Consider the following 27,202-nt stretch of genomic DNA (forward strand, 5'->3'; position numbering starts at 1 on the left):
GTAAACATTATTGGTGACTGAGCCATGTAATGAAGAATGGTTAATTTACGTTTCTTGGATAACTTTTTCATTTTCTGTGGAATTAATAACATTTTTATTTAAGAAATGTCACTTTTTTCTGTATTTGTCACTAATTCAAGCCCAAATCCCTGCCATTTATCTAAATCTTAAGATATTAAGATATGTCAGGTGTTTATCAATTTGCTTTATCACCAATTATCTATGTTTCTTATGTGTTCCGTAGCTATTTTATGCATGGTAAAAATTCTTCTTGGTCTATGTGCTAAATTGAGCTTATTAGTTTATTCAAGTTATCTGTGTCCTTGCTTATTTTTGCCACCATTGGATGTGTCAGCTGGACTTTTACATGTGTTTCAACATTCTCCAGAAATCTTTTGAGCCAGATCTTTATTAGTCCTGGCAGCATTTTCAGTAATTGTTCTGTCAGCAGATAATTCAGGTTCCCCTTTCTCCAGACTCCAGTAGCAATTTTCCCAGTGCTCTTTCAGACCCCACTGGCAGTCCCCTTGAGTGGGTATTCCAAGTGGACAAATCACAGTGTGGAAGTGCTTATTGGCCTATTCTTGCATTATGCTTGTCAGTGTGCTGTCAGCCAAGACTGGCCGCATAGAACAGCCTGGATTCAGTGTGATAGAGGACAATACAAGGGTGTGGATATGTGAAGGTGTGGTTTATCACATTTCTCCAGAGTAACAATTTACCTTGTTGGGTAAAGGATTCTTGATTTTAGGACCTTTACTACCAATAACCTATTATTTTTTCCCCACTCTTATATAGCTTCTTCCAATGTTTCAAGCAAGAAGTCCAGGCTAGTCAGATTCTCTTGTTTTTAGTAATCTAGTCCCTTCATCTGGAAACTTACAGGGATTTTCCTTTGAGTTTATATGTTTTCCCAGGATATTTTTGGTATGTCTCTTTTTAAAAATTATTTGCATCTTGGACTTTGGAGAACCATTTCAATGTAAAGATTCAAACCTTTCTTTTGCTTAGTAAAGAGTTCTATTTCTTTAATCATCACTTTTCTATGTGTTACTTTTTATATTTTGAAGCCCCTGTCCTTGGTTGGTTTTATCTCACGGATCTGCCCTCTAATTTCTTTTTAAATCTCTTTACTTTAATCTATTTGTTTGATATTTCTTCTGTATTACTTTCCTTCCATTTTTCTTTCAGATCGTTGATTTGATGCTTAGCAGTAACTCTTTTTCACCTTCATTAACTGTTTACCTTTGCACACTTTGTTTTTCTTTGGTTTCTAGTAAATCCAGCAAGTAAGGGCTCTAATTATACTTCCTTGGGCATTTATTTAAAAAAAAAAAAGAAAGTACTTTATGTCTTTCAGTAGTGTTGCCTCACGAAAGAAACCATACTTGTTCTGATTATTCACAAGGGCTTTCTTTTAGCTTCCTCACCTCTTTTAAATCAGTTCTAAGATTTTTAGGGGGAAGAGCAGAGCTATTGGAGTTGCTTAGAAAATGGCATTCATTTAGATGGTAACAGATACCATAGTTGACAGTGTACTGTGTCATTAGCAAGCAAACTGGTAAAATCTGGGGGAACATTCTGGTGAGGAATAGAAGGAAGACCTCTAGACTCAGGATTGTACTGGCACAAAAAAAAAAAAAAAAAAGAACAAGCTTTTTCTCACCAGGGAATGTTTCAACCCATCAAGGTAGTTCTCTTCTGTGGTTTTTATCTCCATTAGCATTAGTTGGAATCCCCCAAAATAGCACAAAGCTGGGGAGCCCATACTACTCACATCTGTTAGCCGCATCTTCCTAGGCAGTTCCTGAACCTGAAATCTTTAGTCAAGTTTCTACTGGGCCCTCAGCTCTTCCCTACTTGTCACAGACCTGCCTTATCCTCAGGGATTTCCTCTAGGCTTCTCCAGATGTATATTTGATTTGTTAAGTCAGTCTAGAAAGTTGGGAGAATGAGGAGGACAGGAGGTCAGGAACATCAGGCCCTCATCTCGGAATTCTTCCTAAATATTTTATTTTATACTGTTGTTGTTTACTAGTGTTTTTTGTTTGTGTTTTCTTTATCACCAGCTTTTAAAAGAGCTGAGAAGCTACCTAAATTTTGTGACTGGAGGATAGTCCTGGAATCCTCCTTGTTTATAATTTTTAAAGTAAGACTTTTTCCCTCTTTCATAGAAAGACTTACTGTTTGGGGGAAGAAAGAGGCTTTGTTACAGAGGTGATCCCTGTGCCTCATCATCAGTGCCAATGCAAGGCACTGCATCTACTCTCATCAGTGTCATTCTTCTTTTAAAATGTTTTCTTTGTGTTTTATTTTAGATCGAAGCACATTTGGACACACTTATAAATGAGCAAGCCTCTTATGTTTTAACTAGGGTAGGCTTGAGTTACATCTATAACACTGTACAGCAACATAAACCTGAACAGGTAAGTGCATAGATGTTCCTTCCTAATTCTAAGAACATGCCAGTTTAGAGTATGGCTTCTAGAGCTGCCCTCTGGATTCTTGGCTCTACCACATATTAGCTACGTTTTCCTGGGAAAGTGACTTATTTTTCTGTATCTGTTTCCTTACCTGTGGATTGGGGATAATAATAGTATCTGTGTCATAGGGTTGTTCTTAAGACATAATACATGCATAGTTCTTAGATGACTTCCTAAAATATGGTAGAGTGCCCCACAGTATTAACAATCCTTTTTATTAAAAATAGTTTTTGTTAAAAGTAATGAAAATATACAAAAATTAGTATTATAAAATGTCTAAAGAATATTCATACTGGTAAATTTTTCAGATTCGTATATCACTATTAGTTAATTGAATGCATAGATTACTGTATAAATAGCAGTCATCTTCTTTTTAATTTAGCAAATTGTTGCCCATTACTTTGAGAAGGTAGTCACTTCTGGGGCCAGCATATGATCTTGTTAAATTATAGAACCCTAGTAGAAATAAAGGAGTGGTGGGAACCTTAGAAAACCATGTAAGCCATCTTTCTTAAGAAAGCAAAGAACTCATTCAAACGGCATTAACATGAAGACTATATTATGGCCCAGAAACTGTTAAATGAAGCTCTTGAAACACAACTTTTCAATTTTTTCTTTGCTGAAGTGGTAAGCAAATTTCTACCAGTAGGAACCAATTTTACTGCCTTTCTGTACTTTCAAAGTGAAACTGTTCAAGCCTCCATGTGTCACTGGCATCTTCCAGTGCTTCATTGCCTTCATTTTCTTGGGTATGAGTAAACTTGAAGTATCATGATATTTCTATTGTTAATAAACTTGAGCACCTCTTGCTCCCTCCAACAAATCATAGTCCCTGATCTTATTGAGGTTGAAGAAATTACACTTGAGTTCTTTGGACATAAGCTAAATGATTTTCCAAATTTGGGCAGTGCACTAATGGACTATATTCAGTAAGTGAAATGAAGTGTATATCTCCTTTTTTACATCTTAGATCTGCTTTTTTTTTTTTTTAAATAGGGCTCTTTAGCTAATATGCCCAACCTAGATTCTGTGACACTGAAGGCTGCAATGGTAAGTGTATAATAAAACATTTTAATTTAGATTTCCTTATGGATCGATAGTCTTCATTTTTTGCCGTGTGATAATTTCATTCTGGGTGACACTTTTTAATCTCTTGATATGCTGTATTAACGTTGGGTCCAATAATAATGACTGAGCCTTTATTACTTTAATTGAGCAGTTCTGGCCAAGTCTTAAATTCATAGTAGTGTTCCACTATGCTCTGATAGTCTCATTACTGTTTACGATTACTGTTTACTCTTTATTTTTAGAGTTTTATTCCTAATTTAAGTGAGAAACAGGAATGACAGATATGAAGAAATTAGGCTGTATATCATTATAAACTTGTTACTACCTTGATCCTTCGTTTAAAGTTCCTGACATGAAAAATTGAAATTAGATTCCACTCTTAAAACAGTATGTTACTCTTTAGTTTGAGACTCACTGAATTTCCACTTTATTACCTTCTTTTCAGGTGAAGATCTTCTACCTTCCTTTTTGCATGATTACTACTTTTTGTAGTGTGTTTCTGTGTCTTAAATATATATACTTTCCTCATATGCATAGTATTCATATGCATAGCCATTCATTGTATGATATTTAAGTCATATAGCTCTATCCCTCATAGGAATGATCCCTTTTGGAAGTTTTATGATAGTACTACTAGTAATTAGTACTACTGGTAATAATAATATGGAACAACAACAGCCATTAACATTAGCATAGCAAGTGCTTTTCATGTATTAACTCTTTAATCCTCATGACAACCCCATTCAATCCAGGAAGTTGGCCTACAGAGCTTGTGGGTTTGTACTAAGCTAGTGATCCTAAGTATTTAAAATACTCACATATACTCACTACCACAATGGCCTGACTTTCATAGATAGTCCTCTAGGAAGGTTTTTAAATTTTCCAACAATTTTTGATGCCAAGGCTTTCCTATATATTATCTTCCAGAACTCAATTTAACTGAAAACAAAATGATAGGCCCATAAGATACCTAACAAATGCAAAAAAGAAGGTACAGCTATCTATATGATTATTAGATAAAGTAGAATTTAAAAAGACTAAATGCGACAAATAAGAAACCTTATGTCGTTATGAAAGACACTATATAGAAGCAACAGTTATAACTTCGATATATAAAACAAAAACATAGTAGCAAAAATTAGAAATGCAAAGAAAATTCGATATTAAAAAGTTTAAATAAAAATAGATGAAAATGAATTTTAGATTCATTAAAAGATATAAGTTTTTTAGAAAGTTATATATACACTCACCATACTATCCAGTACAATTCCACTTCAAGATATTTACCCCCCAAAAATGAAGATCTATGCTCACACTTAGATCTGTAACATTAGTTAGTACCAAATGTGTGTTCCCTTCCTCTGTTTCTCCTTCTCTCTTGACACATATCCAGTCTGTAATACAACTCATATTTGAAATGCCATTAAAAATTCTTCATGTTCCTGGTGTTAATTTTCAAAACAATTAAGGTGAATATGAATATACGATGTCTCTAAAGAAACAAATCTTGCTTGAGTTTTGTATTTAATACGTGATTATATACAACCATTTGTTATCTCTATTTAGGGGTTTCTAAGGCACTTCAATTCAGCATGTCCAAAACTAACTCTGAGCGTTCCACCCTAAACCTAAGTCCTCTTCCAGGCATTATTAACTCGGAAAATTGTAAGACCTTCTATCCATTTATCATTTAAATACTTATTAACTGAGTTTCTGCTATTTTCTAGGCATCATACTAAGAATTGGGATGAAAACAGATATGATCTAGTAAGGGATGCAGCTACTACACAAATAAATGAATGAAGAGTACAGTTATGTGTTAGGATAATATGGTGAATTAATTTATACATATCCAAAATCTGGGAGTCCATCCCTTCATTCTGTCAGTAACCAAGTCCTGATGGTCCTCAAATATCTTTACTTCTTTCACCTCGATTGCCCCTATAGTCTAAAAATGCTACAGTAGGTACCTAAAGTACCTAATTGGTGTCTTTGTATCTATTATTGCAATCTTCCATTCTGTGTTCCTATGGCCAGATTTAGCTTCTTAAAACTTAAATCAGATTTCTCCCTTACTTAAATTCAATGGTTTACTAATGCTTTTAAAATAATTAAAATCCTTAAATAAGCATACCAGTCCTACATGATCTCTACTTATCTGTTTTCCTTCCCACCTCAAGTCTTCATGCTGTCTCCTCTCCCTGAACCTCCCCACGCATCAATCCACTTACTTAATGTATATTCATCTTTAAGGTTTCACTTCAAATGTCCTTTCCTGACAGATGCTTTTGCCAAATCCACAGACTAGGTCCTTGATTTATGCTTTATAGTACCTTGTTTTATTCCTTAATAGCATTTAACAAAGTTTGTAATTATATATTTATTTATATTATTATCTGTTTAACACCTCTCTTGCTAGGCCATAAGCTCTGTGAAGCTAGGGACTATCCTTTTTTTGCTCATTTTTATACTTCCATTACTTAATGTAGTACCTTTTCAATGGTAGGTGTTAGTTGAACTAATGAATGCATTAATGCATTAATGAACAAATGAACAAATATAGTAAAATCAAGAAACAGGTAGACCTGAAACCTGATGACTTTACTTCTTGTTAATATTATTACTTAAAAGCTTTGTGAGGAAGACTAAAATGAATGGTTTGGATTCAGGATTTTAAAAGTAAGTATTGCTAATATTGACTATATTACAGATTTGACAGTTTTAGGGAGTTTTAGTTAGAATGTTTAGGAAATACACAATTTGAACACAACAATCTAGTTATTTAGAGTATGGAATTTTTCTCAAGTATTTAATTCTTAAAAGAGATATTTATATTTGAGATGTTTGTTAGCACATATATGTACTTTATATTTTGTATTTCTCTGTTTCATTTAGGTTCAGTTTGATCGTTATCTGTCAGCCCCAGACAACCTATTGATACCACAGCTGAACTTTCTTCTAAGTGCCACAGTGAAGTAAGTATTTTTGGTCCCAAGTAGTTGGTAAAGAGTCACATATTTTTAAATATCAAGTACATTTTTTGGAAAAAAAATTATTTTCAAGAATAGATGATTTACCATTGAAAATCTATAGTTCTCAACCTTTATTCTGCCTTGGCATGCCAAAGGATGAGATCTGAACATGTCTGTACTTATTCCATTATATGTCACTCCAAAATCTCTAATTAGTACATGATTGTTAAAATTACTTTGAATATAATTGAAGCTATATAGCTGTAATACCAAATTCCCTTATGTTAACAAACATGTCAGAATAATGTTGAATATGTTATGGAAAATCAATAATATATTCATTATGCAATGCAGATGAACTGATTTATAGACTATTTTGAATCTAAGGTAGTTTTCTGTAGATATAAAATTACTCAATATCATTATCAGGAATGTATTCAGGACACCTAATCATACATTAAAATATTAGAATATAACAATTAGAAGAAACAGAGATTATATGATCTTTCTTGATTTTAAGAAAAATATTGGCAAAATTGTCTATAGGTAAGAAATTAGGCAACATTATCTACACATTTTTTTTTCTTTCTATTCAAACAGCAGTGCAGTAAGTGTTTTCTACATAACAGGCACTAGGAGTTAAGGCTTAAAAGACATTTGCACTATTTTCGTGGAGCTTATAACCTAATAGGTCAGTTAAACATGTGAACAAATATTTACATTGAAATGTACAGTAAGGAAAGAACTATTGAAGAAAACATTTCAGATATCTAAAAGAATGTAATGTTATAGAGGTGATATACTTATTTTCTGTTCTTGAGTATAGAACTACAGCAGAAAATAGAGCAAAGAAGCAGCTTTTTAACTCACCATGCAGAATTTGGTATCAATTAGAATTGGCTGGAAATCGATGGACCATTATTTTTTTCTCAGACACAGAGTTAGGAAAGTTCCATTTTAGGTGAGTGACCAGAGTAAATGAATTTAATGTTTTTTTGTGACCTTTATATTGTATTATTCTAAAAGATATTGTACTATTTACATAACCAGAATTCTAAAGACTTAAGAGATTACCAAAGAAACTGTTATGCTATGACTCAGGTTGTTTGTATGTGCTTCTTTTTTTTTTTTTTTTTTTTTTTGAGACGAAGTCTTGCTCTGTCGCCCAGGCTAGAGTGCAGTGATCTTGGCTCAGTGCAATCTCTGCCTCGCGGGTTCAAGCGATTCTCCTGCCTCAGCCTCCCGAGTAACTGGCAGTACAGGCGCTCACCTCCACACCTGGCTAATTTTTGTATTTTTGGTAGAGATGGGGTGTTACCATATTGGCCAGGCTGTTCTTGAACTCCTGACTTCTTGATCCACTCGCCTCGGCCTCCCAAAGTGCTGGGATTACAGGTGTGAGCCACTGTGCCCGGCCAATGTGCTTCTTAAATTATTAAATTTTCAACTGAATACCTGTAATTATTTTTAACTTAACCGCGTCTCAGTACGTAATATTTGAATGTTGTTAGCCATGTCACTACGTGTGAAATATACTGTTATTCTTTTCATAATATAATGATTGAAGACAGATTTTAATGTACTTTAAAAGATGACATGTAGCTCAGATGCTGTGAAGCAGGGGTCCCCAGCTCCAGGCCAGGGACCCCGGTCTGTGGCCTGTTGGGAGCACGAACCCTACTGTGAACTGCGCCTGGAAGGATCTAGGTTGTGTGCTTCTTATGAGATGGAACAGTTTCATCCCAAAACCATCCCCCAACTTCTTGTCCACGGAAAAATTGTCTTCCACAAAACCAGTCCCTGCTGCCAAAAACACTGGGAACTGCTGCTGTAAAGGAAACAGATGGACAGCTTTGGCTCTGTAACATTTTAAGGTTTTTACAGAAAAAGATAATATAAACTAAGTTAAAATATAAACAATAATATGGAAAAATATTTGCAAAATATGTAACAGATAAATTATTCTTAATATATTATCCTTAATATATAGTAAGATCCTATAAATTCATACAAATTGTAGAAAAACAGGCACTGAATATTTGAACAACTCACAGAAGTAATGGTAATGGCAAGTAAATATATGAGGAAATAGTAATTATCAAAAAATGCAAACTGAAACAACGAGAACTTTTATCTATCAGACTGCTGACAATAAAACATTTATTACATACTAATGGAACAGGTCTGAGAAAATGGGCATTTTCACACTTTTTTGAATGAGAGTATAAATTAGTACAATCTTTTCAAAGAGCAGTTTGGCAACATTCCACAAAATTTCAAAATTATACATTCTTAGGCTCTTCTAAAATTTTATTTTTCTTTCTTAGTCTTGGTAATAGTTTAAAACAACTGTTGAACCAGCAGTGGGATTGAGTATTTTATATGGATCTATTTGAGTCCTTTGCCTCAGAAACTTGTCAGATTTCCTAAGCTTAAATCATTTTTGAAATTAAATGTTTGTCTTCCATTATTGAAGAGAATATTTTAGTTTCTCATTTACTTTTATTGTCCTGTTGTCTAACGGCAACAATGTAAACTTTGTTATTTTATTATCAGACAAATGAACAAGTTTTGGTACTTTTTTTAAATGTGAATTTTTAATTTAGTTTTTTAAATTATTTTATGATATGTGCCTAACATCCTATTATGAATTCTTACTATTTATAATGACATTTAAAATTAAGGTATGCATATTATTTATATAAGTATTAATACTACAAACAAGAATTTGAAATTTCTTATTACCTATTTACCTCTGTTTTCATTCAGAAATATTTTTAAATATTATTTGCAAAGTATTAGAAAATTAAATGTGATCTGCAACATAATTTTCAATATTTGTTTAGACGAACAGAAATTATGGTATAAATTTAGCTACTTATTTTCAAATCAGGATTGCTTTGAAAATATAGGGCATTTTACACATTTAAGATTTAACATCAGGCCGGGCGTGGTGGTTCACTGAATGCCTGTAATCCCAGCACTTTGGGAGGTCAAGGCAGGCAGATCATGAGGTCAGGAGTTCAAGACCAGCCTGGCCAATATGGTGAAACCCTGTCTCTACTAAAAATACAAAAATTAGCTTGGTGTGGTGGTGCATGCCTGTAGTCCCAGCTACTTAGGAGGCTGAGGCAGGAGAATCGCTTGAACCTGGGAGGCGGAGGTTGCAGTAAGCCGAGATTGCACCACTGCACTCCAGCCTGGGCGACAGAGCAAGACTCCATCTCAAAAAAAAAAAAAAAAAAAGATTTAACATTAAAGGAGATTTTCTTATTTTTATTTTTTTGAGACAGTCTGGCACTGTCACCCAGGTTGGAGTGCAGTGGCGTGATCTCGGCTCACTACAACCTCCATCTCCTGGGTTCAAGTGATTCTCCTGCCTTAGCTTCCTGAGTAGTTGGGACTACAGGTGCATGCCACCACGCCTGGATGATTTTTGTATTTTTAGTAGAGATGGGGCCTCACCATGTTGGCCAGGCTGGTCTCGAACTCGTGACCTCAAATTATCTGCCTGCCTTGACCTCCCAAAGTGCTGGGGTTACAGGCTTGATAGCACTCCCGGCCTAAAGCAAATTTTTAAATTGCGCGCCTACTATCTTGTTTTTGGTTTTTTCCTATTCTCTTCTCCTGAACTTTGTTTATCTTCATAGTTGCAATACCTTTGGGACACCTATAACCCGTGTCTCCCTTTTTCTTGTCTTGTCCTAGTTTGATTGACTTTCAAAGGAGATTTTGATTTAGCACGTCAGCCTTGGAATAAGCTATTGAATACATTTAAGTAGCTAGGAAACAAGGTGGTATAGGAAATAGGGAAAAGAATAAAGAAAATGGTTTTAAAGAATTCTTCCCTTTGGAGTGAATTTGAAGCTTCTTGTTCTATTTTCAATGCAAAATCTCCAATATTCACCTTATAGCAATACAAAACTAGAGTTTGGACTACAGAAACCACAGTTGTGCATATATAAAATGTTCTCAATTAATCTTTGCTTATTGAGTCACAGTTACTTCCATAATAACTTAAGAAATAAAGAGAATGCAGATGCTTCCTAAAGTGAGCATATGGGAAAATGGGTAAGTTTTAATAACTCTTTTATTCAAGGTTTTTCCTCCATTATAGAAATAATATGTTAGAAATAAAGCGTGTACCTATAATGGAGTAATTTTTTTGAGAGAAATTGAATATTTTTTTTTCTTTTAACTACCTTCTTTTATTCACCTGTACTATCAGGAATATCCATATAGACAAAAATAAAGCAAGTTTGGGGTAAAATTTAAAAAAAATACTACCAGGAAGAGAACTACTGGACAGCTGTGAACTGAATGCTTTAGAGACCTCAGAAAGTCCAAACCTTAAAAGCAGGGTTAATCTCCAAAGGCTGGAGAACCTGGAATTCTTATGTCAAGGGAAAGAAAAGAAAGAGTATCTTAGCTGCAGGAGAGAAAAAGAGCAATTTGCTGTTCCTCTGCCTTTTTGTTCCATTCAGGCCTTCAGCTGATTGGATGGAGCCTGCCCCATTGATGGTGAATCTTCTTCACTCAGTCTTCCAACTTACAGGCCAATCTCCTGTGGAAACACCCTCACAGACACACCCAGAAATTATGCTTAATCAACTAACTAGGTATCCCTTATCCAGTCAAGTTAACCCTTAAAATTATCTATCAGAGCTACTTTAGATTCATACTAATTAAGCTTAAAATCAAGCCTCTAAATTATCAACTTGATCTGTAATTAAATTAACTGCCTTCTGGAACAAAACATAACATACTTAAAGATGACAGTTACAGGCAATCAACAGTGTAACATCTATAATGCTAAGCATGTGATAAAATGCTATTGCAGTGAGGAAGCAGGAAAATATGAGCCAAACCTAGAGAAAAAAATCAGTCAGTAGAAACATACTTACAAATGGTAAAGTTTACAGAATTAGCAGATAAGGTGTTTTAAAAAGCTGTTAAAAATATGTTCAAGAATTTAAAGGAAAACATGACCCTGAGAGAATAGGGGATTTTACAAAATTAGAATTTTAGAACTCAGAGATGCAGTATATAAAATGAAAAATTCACTGGATTGGCTTATAGGCCAGTTGAACACTCGAGGGAAAGATCAGTTAACTTGAAGGGAGGACAATAGAAACTGAAGCACAGATAGAAAAAAAATTAAAAGACTGGAAAATAGATGGAGTCTTAGAGAATTGTGAGATAATACTAAGCAGTCTAACGCGTATAATTAGATATCATAGTGTAATTGAAGCAGAAAAATTTGAATAAAAGGGGAATTTTTTCTAAATGTTATGGCAAATAGGAACCCTCAGATCCAAGAAATTAAATACCAAAGCATACCATAATCGAATTATTGAAAACCAGTGATAAAGAGAAAAATTTTTAAAGACATTTGCATGGAACAATGGCATTACTGACTTCTTGTTAGAAACAGCGCAGACCAGAACACAGTAGAATATCATCACCTTTAAAAAGCTAAGTGTAAAAACGTCAACTTTAAATGATCGATCAAAAAAAAAAGTGTCTTTCAAACTGAAAGTGAAATAAATGTTTTGAAATAAACGAAAGTAGACAAGGTTTATCCCCAGCAAAATGCACTGGAAGAAATGGGTACAAAAAGGAAGAATTCTTTTTTTTTTTTTTTGAGACGGAGTCTTGCTGTGTCACCCAGGCTGGAGTGGAGTGGCGCGATCTTGGCTCACTGCAACCTCTGCGTCCTGGGTTCAAGCAACTCTTCTGCCTCAGCCTCCTGAGTAGGTGGGAATATGGACACCTGCCAATGTGCCCGGCTAATTTTTGTATTTTTGGTAGAGACGGGGTTTCACCATGTTGGCCCGGCTGAGGCTGATCTCAAACTCCTGACCTTGTGATCCGCCCACCTCGTCCTCCCAAAGTGCTAGGATTACAGATGTGAGCCACTGTGCCTGGCCAAAAAGGAAGAATTCTTTAAAATCATTTTCTATGCTTTTCTCTATTATTTTGAGAATTTTTACATCAATGCTCATCAGGGATATTGGCCTGTATTTTTGTTGTACTTTTTTTTTTTTTCCTTAATCTCTCTTTGGTTTTGATATCAGGGTTAAATACTGGCCTCATAGAATGAATGTGGAAATATTCCCTTCTCCTCTATTTCTTGGAATAGTTTGAGTAGAATTAGCGTTAGTTCTTCCTTAACTATTTGGTAAAGTTCAGAAGTGAAGCCATCAGTTCCTGGCTTTTTGTTTACTGAGAGACTTTTTATTATGGCTTTGATCTCATTACTTGTTATTGGTCTCTTCAGGTTTTGAATTTCTTCATGGTTCAGTCTTGGCAGATTGCATGTGTCTAGGAATTTATTCATTTCTTCTAAGCTTATAGTTGCTCATAGTAGCCTGTAATGAGCCTTTGAATTTCTGGGGTATTGGCTGTGATGTCTCCTTTTTCATCTCTGATTTTATTTATTTGGATCTTCTGGTTCTTCTCTTAGTCTGGCTAAAGGTTTGTCAATTTTGTCTATCTTTTCAAAAAATCACCTTTTGTTTCATCACTCTTTTGTACTTTTGTTTCAATTTCATATATTTCTGCTCTGATCTTTATTTTCTTCTACTAATTTTGGGTTTGGTTTCTTCTTGCTTTTCTAGTTCTTTAAAATGTATCATTAGGTTATTTATTTGAAGCTTTTCTACTTTTTTTGTAGGCACTTACAGCTACAAACTTTCCTTTTAGTACTGCTTTTGCTGTATCCCATTGGTTTTGGTATGTTGTTTCCATTTTCAGTTGTTTCAATAAATTTTTTAATTTCCTTCTTAATTTCTTCATTGGCCCACTGGTTATTCAGGAACATATTGTTAAATTTCCATGTGTTTGTATAGTTTCCAAAATTATTATTGTTATTGATTTTTAGTTTTATTCCATTGTGGTCAGAGAACATACTTGATATAATTTTGTTTTAAAAAAAATTTTATGGACTTTTATTGTGTCCTAACATATGGTCTGTCCTTGAGAATGATCTATGTGCTGAAGAAAAAACGTTTATTCTGCAGCCACTGGATGAAATACTCTACAAGTATTGATTAAGTGCATTTGGTCTGTAGTGCAGTTTAAGTCCAATATTTCTTTTTTAATTTTCTCTCTGGAGGTCTGTCCAGTGCTGAAAGTAGAGGGTTGAAGCCTCCAGCTATTATTGTTTTGGGGTCTGTCTCTCTCATTATCTCTAATAATGCTTGCTTTGTATATCTGGGTGCTCCAATGTTGGGTGCATATATATTTACAATTGTTATATCCTCTTGCTGAATTTACCCCTTTATCATTATATACTGAACTTGTTTGTCTCTTTTTATGTTTGCCTTCAAATCTATTTTTTCTGATATAAATAAGTATAGCTACTCCTATTTTTTTGTTTGTTTCTACTGGCATGGAGTATCTTTTTCTATCTCTCTTTTTTTCAGTCTATGTCTGCTTTTGTAGATGAAGTATTTTTTTGTAGGCAACAGATCTTTGGGTCTTGTTTTTTAATCCATTCAACCACTCTGACTTTTGATTGGAGACCATAGTCCATTTACATTGTGTTATTACTGATAAGGACTTACTCTGCCATTTAAAAATTTGCTTTCTTGTTGTTCTGTGATTTTCACTTCCTTCTTTCCTTCCTTCCTGTCTCTTTTTTAGTGAAGGTGATTTTCTCTGGTGGTATGTTTTAATTTCTTTTTATTTTTTGTATATCTGTTGTATGTTTTTTGACTTGAGGTTACCATGAAACTTCGAAATAATATCTTATACTGCATTATTTTAAACTGACAACAACTTAACATTGATTGTGTAAACAAACAAGCCAAGAGAAAACTAATAAAAACTCTTTACCCTTCAACTTCATCACCCTGCTTTCTAATATTCGTTTTTAATACTTATATCTTATTATACTGTCTGTCACTTGAAATGTTACTGTAGTTATTTTTGCTAGGTTCATCTTTTTATCCTGTCTACTCAAGATATGAGTAGTTTACACACCATGGTTACAGTTTACAATATTCAGTGTTTTTCTGTGTACCTAGTATTACCAGTGTGTTTAGTTCCTTCAGATGATTTCTTATTGCTCATTAATGTCCTTTTCTTTCAGATTGAAGAACTCTCTTTAGCATTTCTTGTAGGACAGATGTGGTGTTGATGAAGTCCTTTTTTTTTTTGGTCTGGGATAGCCTTTATTTGTCCTTCATGTTTATAAGATCTTTTCACTGGATATGGTTTTCTAGGATAAAAGGTTTTTTTCCTTCAGCACTTTAAATGTGTTATGCCACTCTTTCCTGGCCTGTAAGGTTTCCATTGAAAAGTCTGCTGCCAGAAGCATTGGAGCTCCTTTGTAGGTTGTTTCTTTTCTCTTGCTGCTTTTACGTTCTTTTTCTTTGGCCTTTGGGAGTTTGATTATTAAAGGTCTTGAGGTAGCCTTATTTGGATTACATCTGCTTGGTGGTCTGTAACCTTCTTGTACTTGAATATTGATATCTTTCTCTAGGTTCGGGAAGTTCTCTGTTATCCCGTCAAATAAACTTTCTACACCAATCTCTCTCTGCCTCCTCTTTAAGGCCAGCAACTCTTGGATTTGCTCCTTGGAGGCTATTTTCTAGATCTTGTATGTGTGCTTCATTTTTTTTATTCCTTTTTCTTTTGTCTTCTCTTACTGTGTATTTTCAAATATCCTGTCTTCAAGCTCAGTAGTTCTTTCTTCTGTTTGATTAATTCTGCAGCTAAGAGACTCTGATGCATTCTTTAGCATGTCACTTGTATTTTTCATCTTTGGACTTTCTGCTTGATTCTTTTTTTTTTTTTTTTCTTTTTTTTTTTATTATTATTATTATTATTATTATTATTATTGTACTTTAGGCTCTATGGTACATGTGCACAACGTGCAGGTAAGTTACATATGTATACATGTGCCATGCTGGTGCGCTGCACCCACCAACTCGTCATCTAGCATTAGGTATATCTCCCAATGCTATCCCTCCCCCCTCCCCCCACCCCAAAACAGTCCCCGAAGTGTGATGTTCCCCTTCCTGTGTCCATGTGTTCTCATTGTTCAATTCCCCCCTATGAGTGAGAATATGCGGTGTTTGGTTTTTTGTTCTTGCGATAGTTTACTGAGAATGATGATTTCCAATTTCATCCATGTCCCTACAAAGGACGTGAACTCATCATTTTTTATGGCTGCATAGTATTCCATGGTGTATATGTGCCACATTTTCTTAATCCAGTCTATCATTGTTGGACATTTGGGTTGCTTCCAAGTCTTTGCTATTGTGAATAATGCCGCAATAAACATACGTGTGCATGTGTCTTTATAGCAGCATGATTTATGGTCCTTTGGGTATATACCCAGTAATGGGATGGCTGGGTCAAATGGAATTTCTAGTTCTAGATCCCTGAGGAATCGCCACACTGACTTCCACAAGGGTTGAACTAGTTTACAGTCCCACCAACAGTGTAAAAGTGTTCCTATTTCTCCACATCCTCTCCAGCACCTGTTGTTTCCTGACTTTTTAATGATTGCCATTCTAACTGGTGTGAGATGGTATCTCATTGTGGTTTTGATTTGCATTTCTCTGATGGCCAGTGATGGTGAGCATTTTTTCATGTGTTTTTTGGCTGCATAAATGTCTTCTTTTGAGAAGTGTCTGTTCATGTCCTTTGCCCACTTTTTGATGGGGTTGTTTGTTTTTTTCTTGTAAATTTGTTGGAGTTCATTGTAGATTCTGGATACTAGCCCTTTGTCAGATGAGTAGGTTGCGAAAATTTTCTCCCATTTTGTAGGTTGCCTGTTCACTCTGATGGTAGTTTCCTTTGCTGTGCAGAAGCTCTTTAGTTTAATTAGATCCCATTTGTCAATTTTGGCTTTTGTTGCCATTGCTTTTGGAGTTTTAGACATGAAGTCCTTGCCCATGCCTATGTCCTGAATGGTATTGCCTAGGTTTTCTTCTAGGGTTTTTATGGTTTTAGGTCTAACATTTAAGTCTTTAATCCATCTTGGATTCTTTTTGATTATTTCAAGCTCTTTGTTAAAGTTATCTGATAAGATTCTGAATTTTGGCCAGGTGCAGTGGCTCATGCCTGTAATCCCAGCACTTTGGGAGGCCGAGACAGTTGGATCACCTGAGGTCAGGAGTTCAAGACCAGCCTAACCAACATGGAGAAACCCAGTCTCTACTAAAAATACAAAATTAGCCAGGCGTGGTGGTGCATGCCTGTAATCCCAGCTACTCGGGAGACTGAGGCAGGAGAATCGCTTGAACCTGGGAGGTAGAGGTTACGGTGAGCCGAGATCGTGCCATTGCACTCCAGCTTGGGCAACAAGAGCAAAACTCCATTTCAAAAAAACAAAAAACAAGATTCTGAATTTCTTCTTTGTGTTATCTTGAATTTCTTTACACTTCCTCGGCACAACTATTTTGATTTCTCTGTCTGAAAGGTCACATGTCTGTCACTCTGGGGTTGGTCACTGGTGCCTTGTTTAATTTGTTTGGGGAAGTCATGTTTTCCTGAATGGTCTTGATGCTTGTAGATGTTCATCAGTGTCTGGGCATTGAAGAGGTGGGTGTTATAGTCTTCATAGTCTCGGCCTTGTACCTGTCCTTCTTATGAAGGCTTTCCAAGTATTCAAGGGGACTTGTGAATTAAGTCTTTGGTCACTGCAGCCATATCTACATTAGGGAACACCTCAATCCCTGTGGCTCTTGCAGACTTAATGAGGGTACTACATTGGTGGTCTTGGGTCAGATCCAGGAGAACTTCCTGTAGGGACCAGCCCCACAGGGTCGGTGGGTCTCTCCCTGTGTGCGGCGACGAGAGAGTGTAGAAATAAAGACACAAGACAAAGAGATAAGAGAAAAGGCAGCTGGGCCCGGGGGACCACTACCACCAATGCGCTGAGACCGGTAGTGGCCCCGAATGTCTGGCTGCGCTGTTATTTATTGGATACAAGGCAGAAGGGGCAGGGTAAAGAATGTGAGTCACCTCCAATGATAGGTAAGATCACGTGGGTCATGTGTCCACTGGACAGGGGGCCCTTCCCTGCCTGGCAGCCGAGACAGAGAGGGAGAGGAGACAGAGAAAGACAGCTTATGCCATTATTTCTGCATATCAGGGACTGTTAGTACTTTCACTAATTTACTACTGCTATCTAGAAGGCAGAGCCAGGCATACAGGATGGAACATGAAGGCGGACTAGGAGTGTGACCACTGGAGCACAGCATCACAGGGAGACGGTTAGGCCTCTGGGTAACTGCGGGCGAGCCTGACTGATGTCAGGCCCTCCACAAGAGGTGGAGGAGCAGAGTCTTCTCTAAACTCCCCCGGGGAAAGGGAGACCCCCCCCCTTTCCCGGTCTGCTAAGTAGCGGGTGTTTTCCCTTGACACTTACGCTGCCACTGGACCACAGTCCGCCTGGCAACGGGCGTCTTCCCAGACGCTGGCGTCGCCGCTAGACCAAGGAGCCCTCTGGCGGCCCTGTCCGGGCATAACAGAAGGCTCGCACTCTTGTCTTCTGGTCACACCTCACTATGTCCCCTCAGCTCCTATCTCTGTATGGCCTGGTTTTTCCTAGGCTATGATTATAGAGCGAGGATTATTATAATATTGGAATAAAAAGTAATTGCTACAAACTAATGATTAATGATGTTCATATATAATCATATCTAAGATCTATATCTGGTATAACTATTCTTGTTTTATATTTTATTATACTGGGACAGCTTGTGTCCTCTGTCTCTTGCCTCGGCGCCTGGGTGGCTTGCCACCCACAACTTCCTGGATTACCAGGCGTAGACTCTTGTTCTATTCCCTTACTTTCCCCCCAAGCAAATAGAGTCTCCCTCTCTGTACTGAGCTGCCTTGGAGCTGGGGGAGTGGTGATACATGCCTCTTTGTGGCACCACCACTGGTACTGCGTTGGGTGAGATCCAAAGCAAGCATAGCACTGGGTCTTGCCCAAGGCCCACAGGGATCACTGCATGACTACTGCCTATGTTCCCTCAAGGTCCAAGGGCTCTGCAGTCCGCAAGTGATGAATCGGTGAGGCTTGTGTCCTTCCCTTCAGTGCAGTGAGTTTCCCTTGTCTCCGAGTGGGTCCAGAGAAGCTGTCTGGGATGCAGGGCCTGGAGTCAGGAACCTTAGGAATCTGTTATATGTGGTGTTCTGTTCTGAGGTGGCTGAGTTGACATCCAAGATACAAAACAAAGTCCTTCCCACGCTTCTCTCTCAAGCAGAAGGAAGGAGTCTTACCCGGAGCTACGAGCTGCATCACCTGGGGTTGCGGGAAGAGTGATGCAAGTACTCCCTTGGCTGCCCTAGCTGGTGTCTCACTAGGTTACGTGCACCCCAAGTCCACTGGCTCTAAGCCCAGCACAGCACAGAAGCTTGCCCAGGAATTAGAGCCCTTATGGCCCAAAACTTGCCCTTCAGTTTATTTCAGATCCCAGAGCACCTTATCCCATGGTGGTGGGGCTTGCCAGAACTCTGGTTCTGACCGCTGGGATGGAGGCTTCCCTTCTGACTAGTGCTGGTCTAAATGCTCCTTCTGTGGATGCTGGCTGAGTTCTGCCTGGTATTGCTTTCTGCTGTGACAGGGCAGCACTAAATTCCAGTGCTAAGTCCCACAATCACTCTTTTTTCTCCCTTCCACAAGCACATAAATTCTCTCTCCACGCCATGCTGCCAGTGCCAGGGACTAGGGGAAGGATGGTGTAGGCAATTCAAGACTATCTTTCTTATCCTCTTTAGTGCCTCTTTCCTTAATATGATGTTAAAACCAAGTACTATGATTGCTCACCTGATTTTTGGTTCTTAGGAAGGTAATTTTTTGTGTAGATAGTTGTTCAATTTGGCGTTCCTGCTTGGGGGACGATCGCTGGAGGCTTCTATTTGCTCATCTTTCTCCTAATTGTGGAATTTTAAACACATAAAACATATGACAACAAAAGTGCAAAAGATGCAGTGGGAGGGAAGTGGAAGTTTGGTGTTGTAATATTGTAAGGATATTAAGTTATCCATGAAATATATAATATTGATTGGAGGTAGATTGTAAACCTTCCCACAACCGTTGAAACAAAGTTATTTAGCATACCAATAGATAAGAACAAATAGAATTTTTAAAAAGTAATTGTATCAAAAGAAGGTGAAAAAGGAGGGTAAAAGAACAAATGAGACAAGTATGAAACAAGTAGCAGGAAGATAGACTTAATTGCAGCCTAATAAGTAACTGTACTAAATGTGAAAGTACTACACATTCGAACTAAAAGACAGAATTGTTAGACTGGATGAAAAAGCATGGTACAACTATCTGCTATCTATAAAAATGTCCATTTTAAATATAAAGGTGGAGATAGTTTAAAAGGATGACAAAAGATATATCATGCAAGCACTAATCATAAAGCTGGAGTAGCTATATTACTATAAGAAAAATTTGACCACAGACAGATAATAAGACGAGAGATAAAGAGTGACATTTTCTAATACAATAGGATTAATACATGAAGAAAATATAGTAGTATATCTGTGCGTTTAATAGCAGAGCTGCAAATAACATGAAATATAAGCTTACAGAATTGATGATGAATAGCTATATCAAGAAATACAGTTAGATATTTCTACATACTCCTCTCAGTAATTGATACAAAAAAATAGGAAATTAACATGATGCTTCATAGTTGAAAAGTACTACCAATCTTTACCTAATAGAAATACTTAAAATACTACACACAAACTATAGAAAATACACATTGTTTTTAAGTACGGATAAAACATTCATGAAACTAATGTAAGAATGAGCAAAAAAGGAAATAAGAAATCCTAAGTAGATGAACGTAAGAACTCAAACTAGATGTTTCTAGTTCTAGAAAGTTCATAGCAAGAACTAGAAAAGTCATAGCAAGTTTTTCTTTATAAATTCCAAGCTAAATCAGTTTTTACAATGAATGTGGATAACTTAAGTTACCCTATTTTAACATACAAGAGTGTCAGTTTAGATTTAAAAAAAAAAAAAAAAAAAAGCAGTTCACCTATATGCCCTTAACAAGAGACCATTTACAACAAAGTGGCATACAAAGAAAGAAGGAGTTGCAATATTAACAGGCAAAATTGAATTCAGGGTGTAAGTCAATAAGAAGTCAAAGGGGAATGTTTTATATTGATAAAAGTCATGCTTAAGTAGGTCTTAGGTAAAAAGCCTGCAAGATATAAAAAATCATTTAAAAAAATCAAACATTCCATTGCATCAAGAGAGGAAACACCATAGCCAAAGCATACAAAGAAAAATCTTACTTGAATTTACTACATAAACCAGTTAGAGAAGAGTACCATGACACTATGTTGGAATATTGAAAATCTACAGCAAACATAATACTTAATGATGAAACATTAGAAACCTTTTCATTAAAGTTCAAAACAAGATATGCATACTTACTGTCACATCTGTTTACCTTGGAGCTTCTAGACATTGTAATGAAATGAGTCATAAATATTGAAAAGAATTAATAAAACTTATTAATTTTAAATGTCTGTACCAAAAACAAAAAAGGCAAACAATTAACAAACTAATAGAACTAAAATAGAGTTGTTACTTGGCCAGATTCAAAATTAACATACAAAAATTAATACCTTTTCTGTATACCAACAATATCTAATTATAACAACGAAAAGTGAAAGACTCTATTATAATAGTCACAGGATTGTTTCCTGGGAATAAATTTGATAATATACATGGAAAATTATATAATGAAACTTATAAAAATTTATTGAAAATTCTAAAAGATCTGACTAAATAGGCATACTCTGTTCATAGACTGAAAAATTTGCTAGTGTAACAGGTTAATCTGTAAATAACTCCAACTTTAATCAAAATTCTCATGGAATCGTTTCATTAAATATTTATCTAAGAAGTATATGAGAGAGGACTCATACTTCTGAACATCTGCACAATTAGCACTCTGGCCCAAGGTGGCATCATCTGTGCCTGGTTTATCACATTAACCTCTGAACTTTTCCATTTTCACTCTTGCCCTCTCCACCACTATCCACCCAAGCCCCGCAGCCTAAGCTGAACACTCAGAGTGATCCTTTAATAGATTACTTAGTTCAATTCTTTCGATGAATTTAAAAGAGGATATTGTTTAGAAAGGTTAAGTAATTGAATCAAGGTTAAAAAATTTGTAAGAAGTAGAGCCATGATTTGAATCCAACATTTCTGATTCTAGACCCTATTCTCTTCAACACTAGACTATACTGTATTTTATTAGCTCTTTCTGTGTTGAGATTATTTTATTATTTTTAAAGAATGCTCATAGACATCTGGCATATATGAGGATAGATGACACTTACCTGAAATATGTAGCTTGGCCTCATAAAAAATATGCTTTAATTTCATTATAGACACATAGCTGACCTAGAATGAAAGACAATGAAAAATTGTCTTGACCCATTGTGACATTTCTTATATTTATATGGTGATGAAGAAAAATCAAAATTTTAACTAATCTGTTATTCATAAGGATATTATCATCTTTTCTTCTCGGGCTTTTAGGCTTAACGCCTTTTTTTCTCCTGTGGCACATTTGATTGCACTCTTAACTGTGGTGCTAAAATAAAACTCAATTTTAGTGATCACAGAACCTGATGTTGAAATAATCTATTTCTGGAAATTCTGGGTTTATGGTAATGATGAAAGTTGTATCATGTTGTTATGGCAACCAAAATCCTAAAGTACAGATTAATGACAAGCTCACTGATTTTTAGAAGTAAGCAGTTCATTTCTTATCTCAGTTCAGTTTTAAATAATTATTTAGAATACAGTGAATTTCTTTGAACATATTTTAAAATGAGAATAATATCTCCATTTAGTTATATATCTAGGAGGCTCTTCTCCTCCAGAGGATCACAGCTCCTTGCCAGCAACGGAACAAAGCTGGATAGAGAATGACTTTGACAAGCTGACAGAAGTAGGCTTCAGAAAGTACATAATAACAAACTTCTCTGAGCTAAAGGAGGATGTTCGAACCCATTGCAAGGAAGCTAAAAACCTTGAAAAAAGATGAATGGCTAACCAGAATAAATAGTGTAGAGAAGACCTTAAATGACCTGATGGAGCTGAAAACCATGGCACGAGAACTATGTGATGCATCCACAAGCTTCAATAGTCGATTTGATCAAGTGGAAGAAAGGGTATCAGTGATTGAAGATCAAATTAATGAAATAAAGCAAGAAGAGAAGTTTAGAGAAAAAAAGAGTAAAAAGAAACAAACAAAGCCTCCAGGAAATACGGGACTATGTGAAAAGACCAAATCTACGTTTGATTAGTGTACTTGAAAGTGACAGGGAGAATGGAACCAAGCTGGAAAACACTCTTCAGGATGTTATCCAGGAGAACTTCCCCAATCTAGCAAGGCAGGCCAACATTCAAATTCAGGAAATGCAAAGAACACCACCAAGATACTCCTCGAGAAAAGCAACCCAAGACATATAATTGTCAGATTCACCAAGGTTGAAATGAAGGAAAAAATGTTAAGAGCAGCCAGAGAGAAAGGTCGGGTTACCCACAAAGGGAAGCCCATCAGACTAACAGCATATCTCTCAGCAGAAACTCTACAAGCCAGAAGAGAGTGGGGCCAATATTTAACATTCTTAAAGAAAAGAATTTTCAACCCAGAATTTCATATCCAGCCAAACTAAGCTTCATAAGTGAAGGAGAAATAAAATCCTTTACAGACAAGCAAATGCTGAGAGATTTTGTTACTACCAGGCCTGCCTTATAAGAGCTCCTGAAGGAAGCACTAAACATGGAAAGGAACAACTGGTACCAGCCACTGCAAAAACATGCCAAATTGTAAAGACCATTGATGCTGGGAAGAAACCGCATCAACTAACGGGCAAAATAACCAGCTAACATCATAATGACAGGATCAGATTCACACATAACAATATTAACCTTAAATGTAAATGGGCTAAATGCCCCAATTAAAAGACACAGACTGGCAAATTGGATAAAGAGACGAGACCCATCAGTGTGCTGTATTCAGGAGACCCATCTCACATGGAGAGACACACGTAGGCTCAAAATAAAGGGATGGAGGAAAATCTACCAAGCAAATGGAAAACAAAAAAAAGGCAGGGGTTGCAATCCTAGTCTCTGATAAAACAGACTTTCAACCAACAAAGATCAAAAGAGACAAGGCCATTACATAATGCTAAAGGGATCAATTCAACAAGAAGAGCTAACTATCCTAAATATACATGCAGCCAATACAGGAGCACCCAGATTCATAAAGCAAGTCATTAGAGACCACAAAGAGACTTAGACTCCCACACAATAATAATGGGAGACTTTAACATCCCACTGTCAACATTAGACAGATCAACGAGACAGAAAGTTCACAAGGATATCCAGGACGTGAACTCAGCTCTGCAGCAAGCAGACCTAATAGACATCTACAGAACTCTCCACCCCAAATCAACATAATATAGATTCTTCTCAGCACCACATCACACTTATTCCAAAATTGACCACATAGTTGGAAGTAAAGCACTCCTCAGCAAATATAAAAGAACAGAAATCACAATAAACTGTCTCTCAGACCACAGTGCAATCAAACTAGAACTCAGGATTAAGAAACTCACTCAAAACTGCACAACTACATGGAAACTGAACAACCTGCTCCTGAATAACTAGTGGGTACATAACGAAATGAAGGCAGAAATAAAGATGTTCTCTGAAACTAATGAGAACAAAGACACAACATACCAGAATCTCTGGGACACATTTAAAGCAGTGTGTGAGGGAAATTTATAGCACTTAATGTCCAAAAGAGAAACAGGAAAGATCTGAAATCAACACCCTAACATCACAATTAAAAGAACTAGAGAAGCAAGAGCAAACAAATTGAAAAGCTAGAAGAAGGCAAGAAATAACTAAGATCAGAGCAGAACTGAAGGAGATAGAGACACAAAAAACCCTTCAAAAAATCAATGAATCCAGGAGCTGGTTTTTTGAAAAGATCAACAAAATTGATAGATTTGGCTAGTCTTGCTAGCCAGCAAGACTAATGAAGAAAAGAGAGAAGAATCAAATAGGTGCAATAAAAAATGATAAAGGGAATATCACCACTGATCCCACAGAAATACATCAGAGAACCCATCAGAGAATACTATGAACACCTCTATGCAAATAATCTAGAAAACCTAGAAGAAATGGATAAATTCCTCGACACATACACCCTCCCAAGACTAAACCAAGAAGAAGTTGAATCTCTGAATAGACCAATAACAGGCTCTGAAATTGAGGCAATAATTAATAGCCTACCAACCAAAAAAAGTCCAGGACCAGATGGATTCACAGCTGAATTCTACCAGAGGTACAAAGAGGAGCTGGTACCATCCTTTCTGAAACTATTCCAATCAATAGAAAAAGAGGGAATCCTCCCTAACTCATTTTATGAGGCCAGCATCATCCTGATACCAAAGCCGGGCAGAGACACAACAAAAAAAGAGAATTTTAGACCAATATCCCTGATGAACATCGATGGGAAAATCCTCAATCAAATACTGGCAAACTGAATCCAGCAGCACATCAAAAAGCTTACCCACCCAGATCAAGTTGGCTTCATCCCTGGGATGCAAGGCTGGTTCAACCTACACAAATCAATAAACATAACCTATCACATAAACAGAACCAATGACAAAAACCACATGATTATCTCAATAGATGCAGAAAGGGCCTTCAACAAAATTCCACAGCTCTTCATGCTAAAAACTCTCAATAAACTAGGTATTGATGGAACGTATCTTAAAATAATAAGAGCTATTTATGACAAACCCACAGCCAGTATCATACTGAACAGGCAAAAACTGGAAGCATTCCCTTTGAAAACTGGCACAAGACAGGGATGCCCTCTCTCACCACTCCTATTCAACATAGTGTTGGAAGTTCTGGCCAGGGCGATCAGGCAAGAGAAAAAAATAAAGGATATTCAATTAGGAAAAGAGGAAGTCAAATCGTCCCTGTTTGCAGATGACATGATTGTATATTTAGAAAACCCCAGTGTCTCAGCCCAAAATCTCCTTACACTGACAAGCAACTTCAGCAGAGTGTCAGGATACAAAATCAATGTGCAAAAATCACAAGCATTCCTATACACCAATAACAGACAAACAGAAAGCCAAATCATGAGTGAACTCCCATTCACAATTGCTACAAAGAGAATAAAATACCTAGGAATCCAACTTTACAAGGGACGTGAAGGACCTCTTCAAGGAGAACTACAAACCACTGCTCAACAAAATAAAAGAGGACACAAACAAATGGAAGAACATTTCATGCTCATAGATAGGAAGAATCAATATTGTGAAAATGGCCATACTGCCCAAGATAATTTGGAGATTCAATGCCATCCACATCAAGGTACCAATGACTTTCTTCACAGAATTGGAAAAAACTACTTTAAAGTTCATATGAAACCATAAAAGAGCCCACATTGCCAAGACAATCCTAAGCCAAAAGAACAAAGCTGGAGGCATCACGCTACCTGACTTCAAACTATACTACAAGGCTACAGTAACCAAAACATCATGGTACTGGTACCAAAACAGAGATATAGACCAATGGAACAGAACAGAGCCCTCAGAAATAACACCACACATCTACAACCATCTGATCTTTGACAAACCTGACAAGGGGTAAGGATTCCCTATTTAATAAATGGTACTGGGACAACTGGCTAGCCAAATGTAGAAAGCTGAAACTGGATCCCTTCCTTACACCTTATATAAAAATTAATTCAAGATGGGTTAAAGACTTAAATGTTAGACCTAAAACCATAAAAACCCTAGAAGAAAACCTAGGCAATACCATTCAGGGCATAGGCATGGGCAAGGACTTTATGACAAAAACACCAAAAGAAATGGCAACAAAAGCCGAAGTAGGAAAATGGGATCTAATTAAACTAAAGAGCTTCTGCACAGCAAAAGAAACTACCATTAGAGTGAACAGGCAACCTAGAGAATGGGAAAAAATTTTTGCAATCTACTCATCTGACAAAGGGCTAATATCCAGAATCTACAAAGAACTTAAACAAATTTACAAGAAAAAAAAAAAACATCAAAAAGTGGGCAAAGGATATGAACAGACACTTCTCAAAAGAAGACAGTTATGCAGCCAACAGACACATGAAAAAATGCTCATCACTCACTGGTCATCAGAGAAATGCAAATCAAAACCACAATGAGATACCATCTCACGCCAGTTAGAATAGTGATCATTAAAAAGTCAGGAAACAACGGATGCTGGAGAGCGTGTGGAGAAATAGGAACACTTTTACACTGTTGGTGGGAGTGTAAACTAGTTCAACCATTGTGGAAGACAGTGTGGCAAGTCCTCAAGGATCTAGAACTAGTTTTTTGACCCAGTGATCCCATTACTGGGTATATACCCAAAGGATTATAAATCATGCTACTATAAAGACACATGCACACGTATGTTTATTGAGGCACTATTCACAATAGCAAAGACTTGGAACCAATCCAAATGTCCATCAATGATCGACTGGATTAAGAAAATGTGGCACATATACACCATAGAATACTATGCAGCCATAAAAAAAGGATGAGTTCATGTCCTTTGTAGGGACGTGGATACAGCTGGAAACCATCATTCTAAGCACACTATCCCAA

The 27,202-nt window shown here is 36.5% G+C and overlaps 1 protein-coding gene across 4 annotated transcripts in view; it reads left to right on the top strand.

Annotated features, from left to right (window-relative positions):
• COG6 (component of oligomeric golgi complex 6) overlaps positions 1 to 27,202 on the top strand; it is a 141,435-nt gene that overhangs the window by 66,452 nt on the left and 47,781 nt on the right. For 3 of the 4 annotated variants that reach the window (XM_054446212.2, XM_054446209.2, XM_063650780.1), the window contains exons 16-18: positions 2,319 to 2,426; positions 3,480 to 3,533; positions 6,447 to 6,526. In XM_054446212.2, the coding sequence (XP_054302187.2) occupies positions 2,319 to 2,426; positions 3,480 to 3,533; positions 6,447 to 6,526 (242 nt within the window). Of the gene's footprint in view, positions 1 to 2,318; positions 2,427 to 3,479; positions 3,534 to 6,446; positions 6,527 to 7,349; positions 7,485 to 27,202 lie in introns of all 4 variants that reach the window. The other variant, XM_054446208.2, reaches the window with a different exon arrangement.

The sequence above is a fragment of the Pongo pygmaeus genome, chromosome 14, assembly GCF_028885625.2.
Source record: "Pongo pygmaeus isolate AG05252 chromosome 14, NHGRI_mPonPyg2-v2.0_pri, whole genome shotgun sequence".
NCBI classification, from domain to species: domain Eukaryota; kingdom Metazoa; phylum Chordata; class Mammalia; order Primates; family Hominidae; genus Pongo; species Pongo pygmaeus.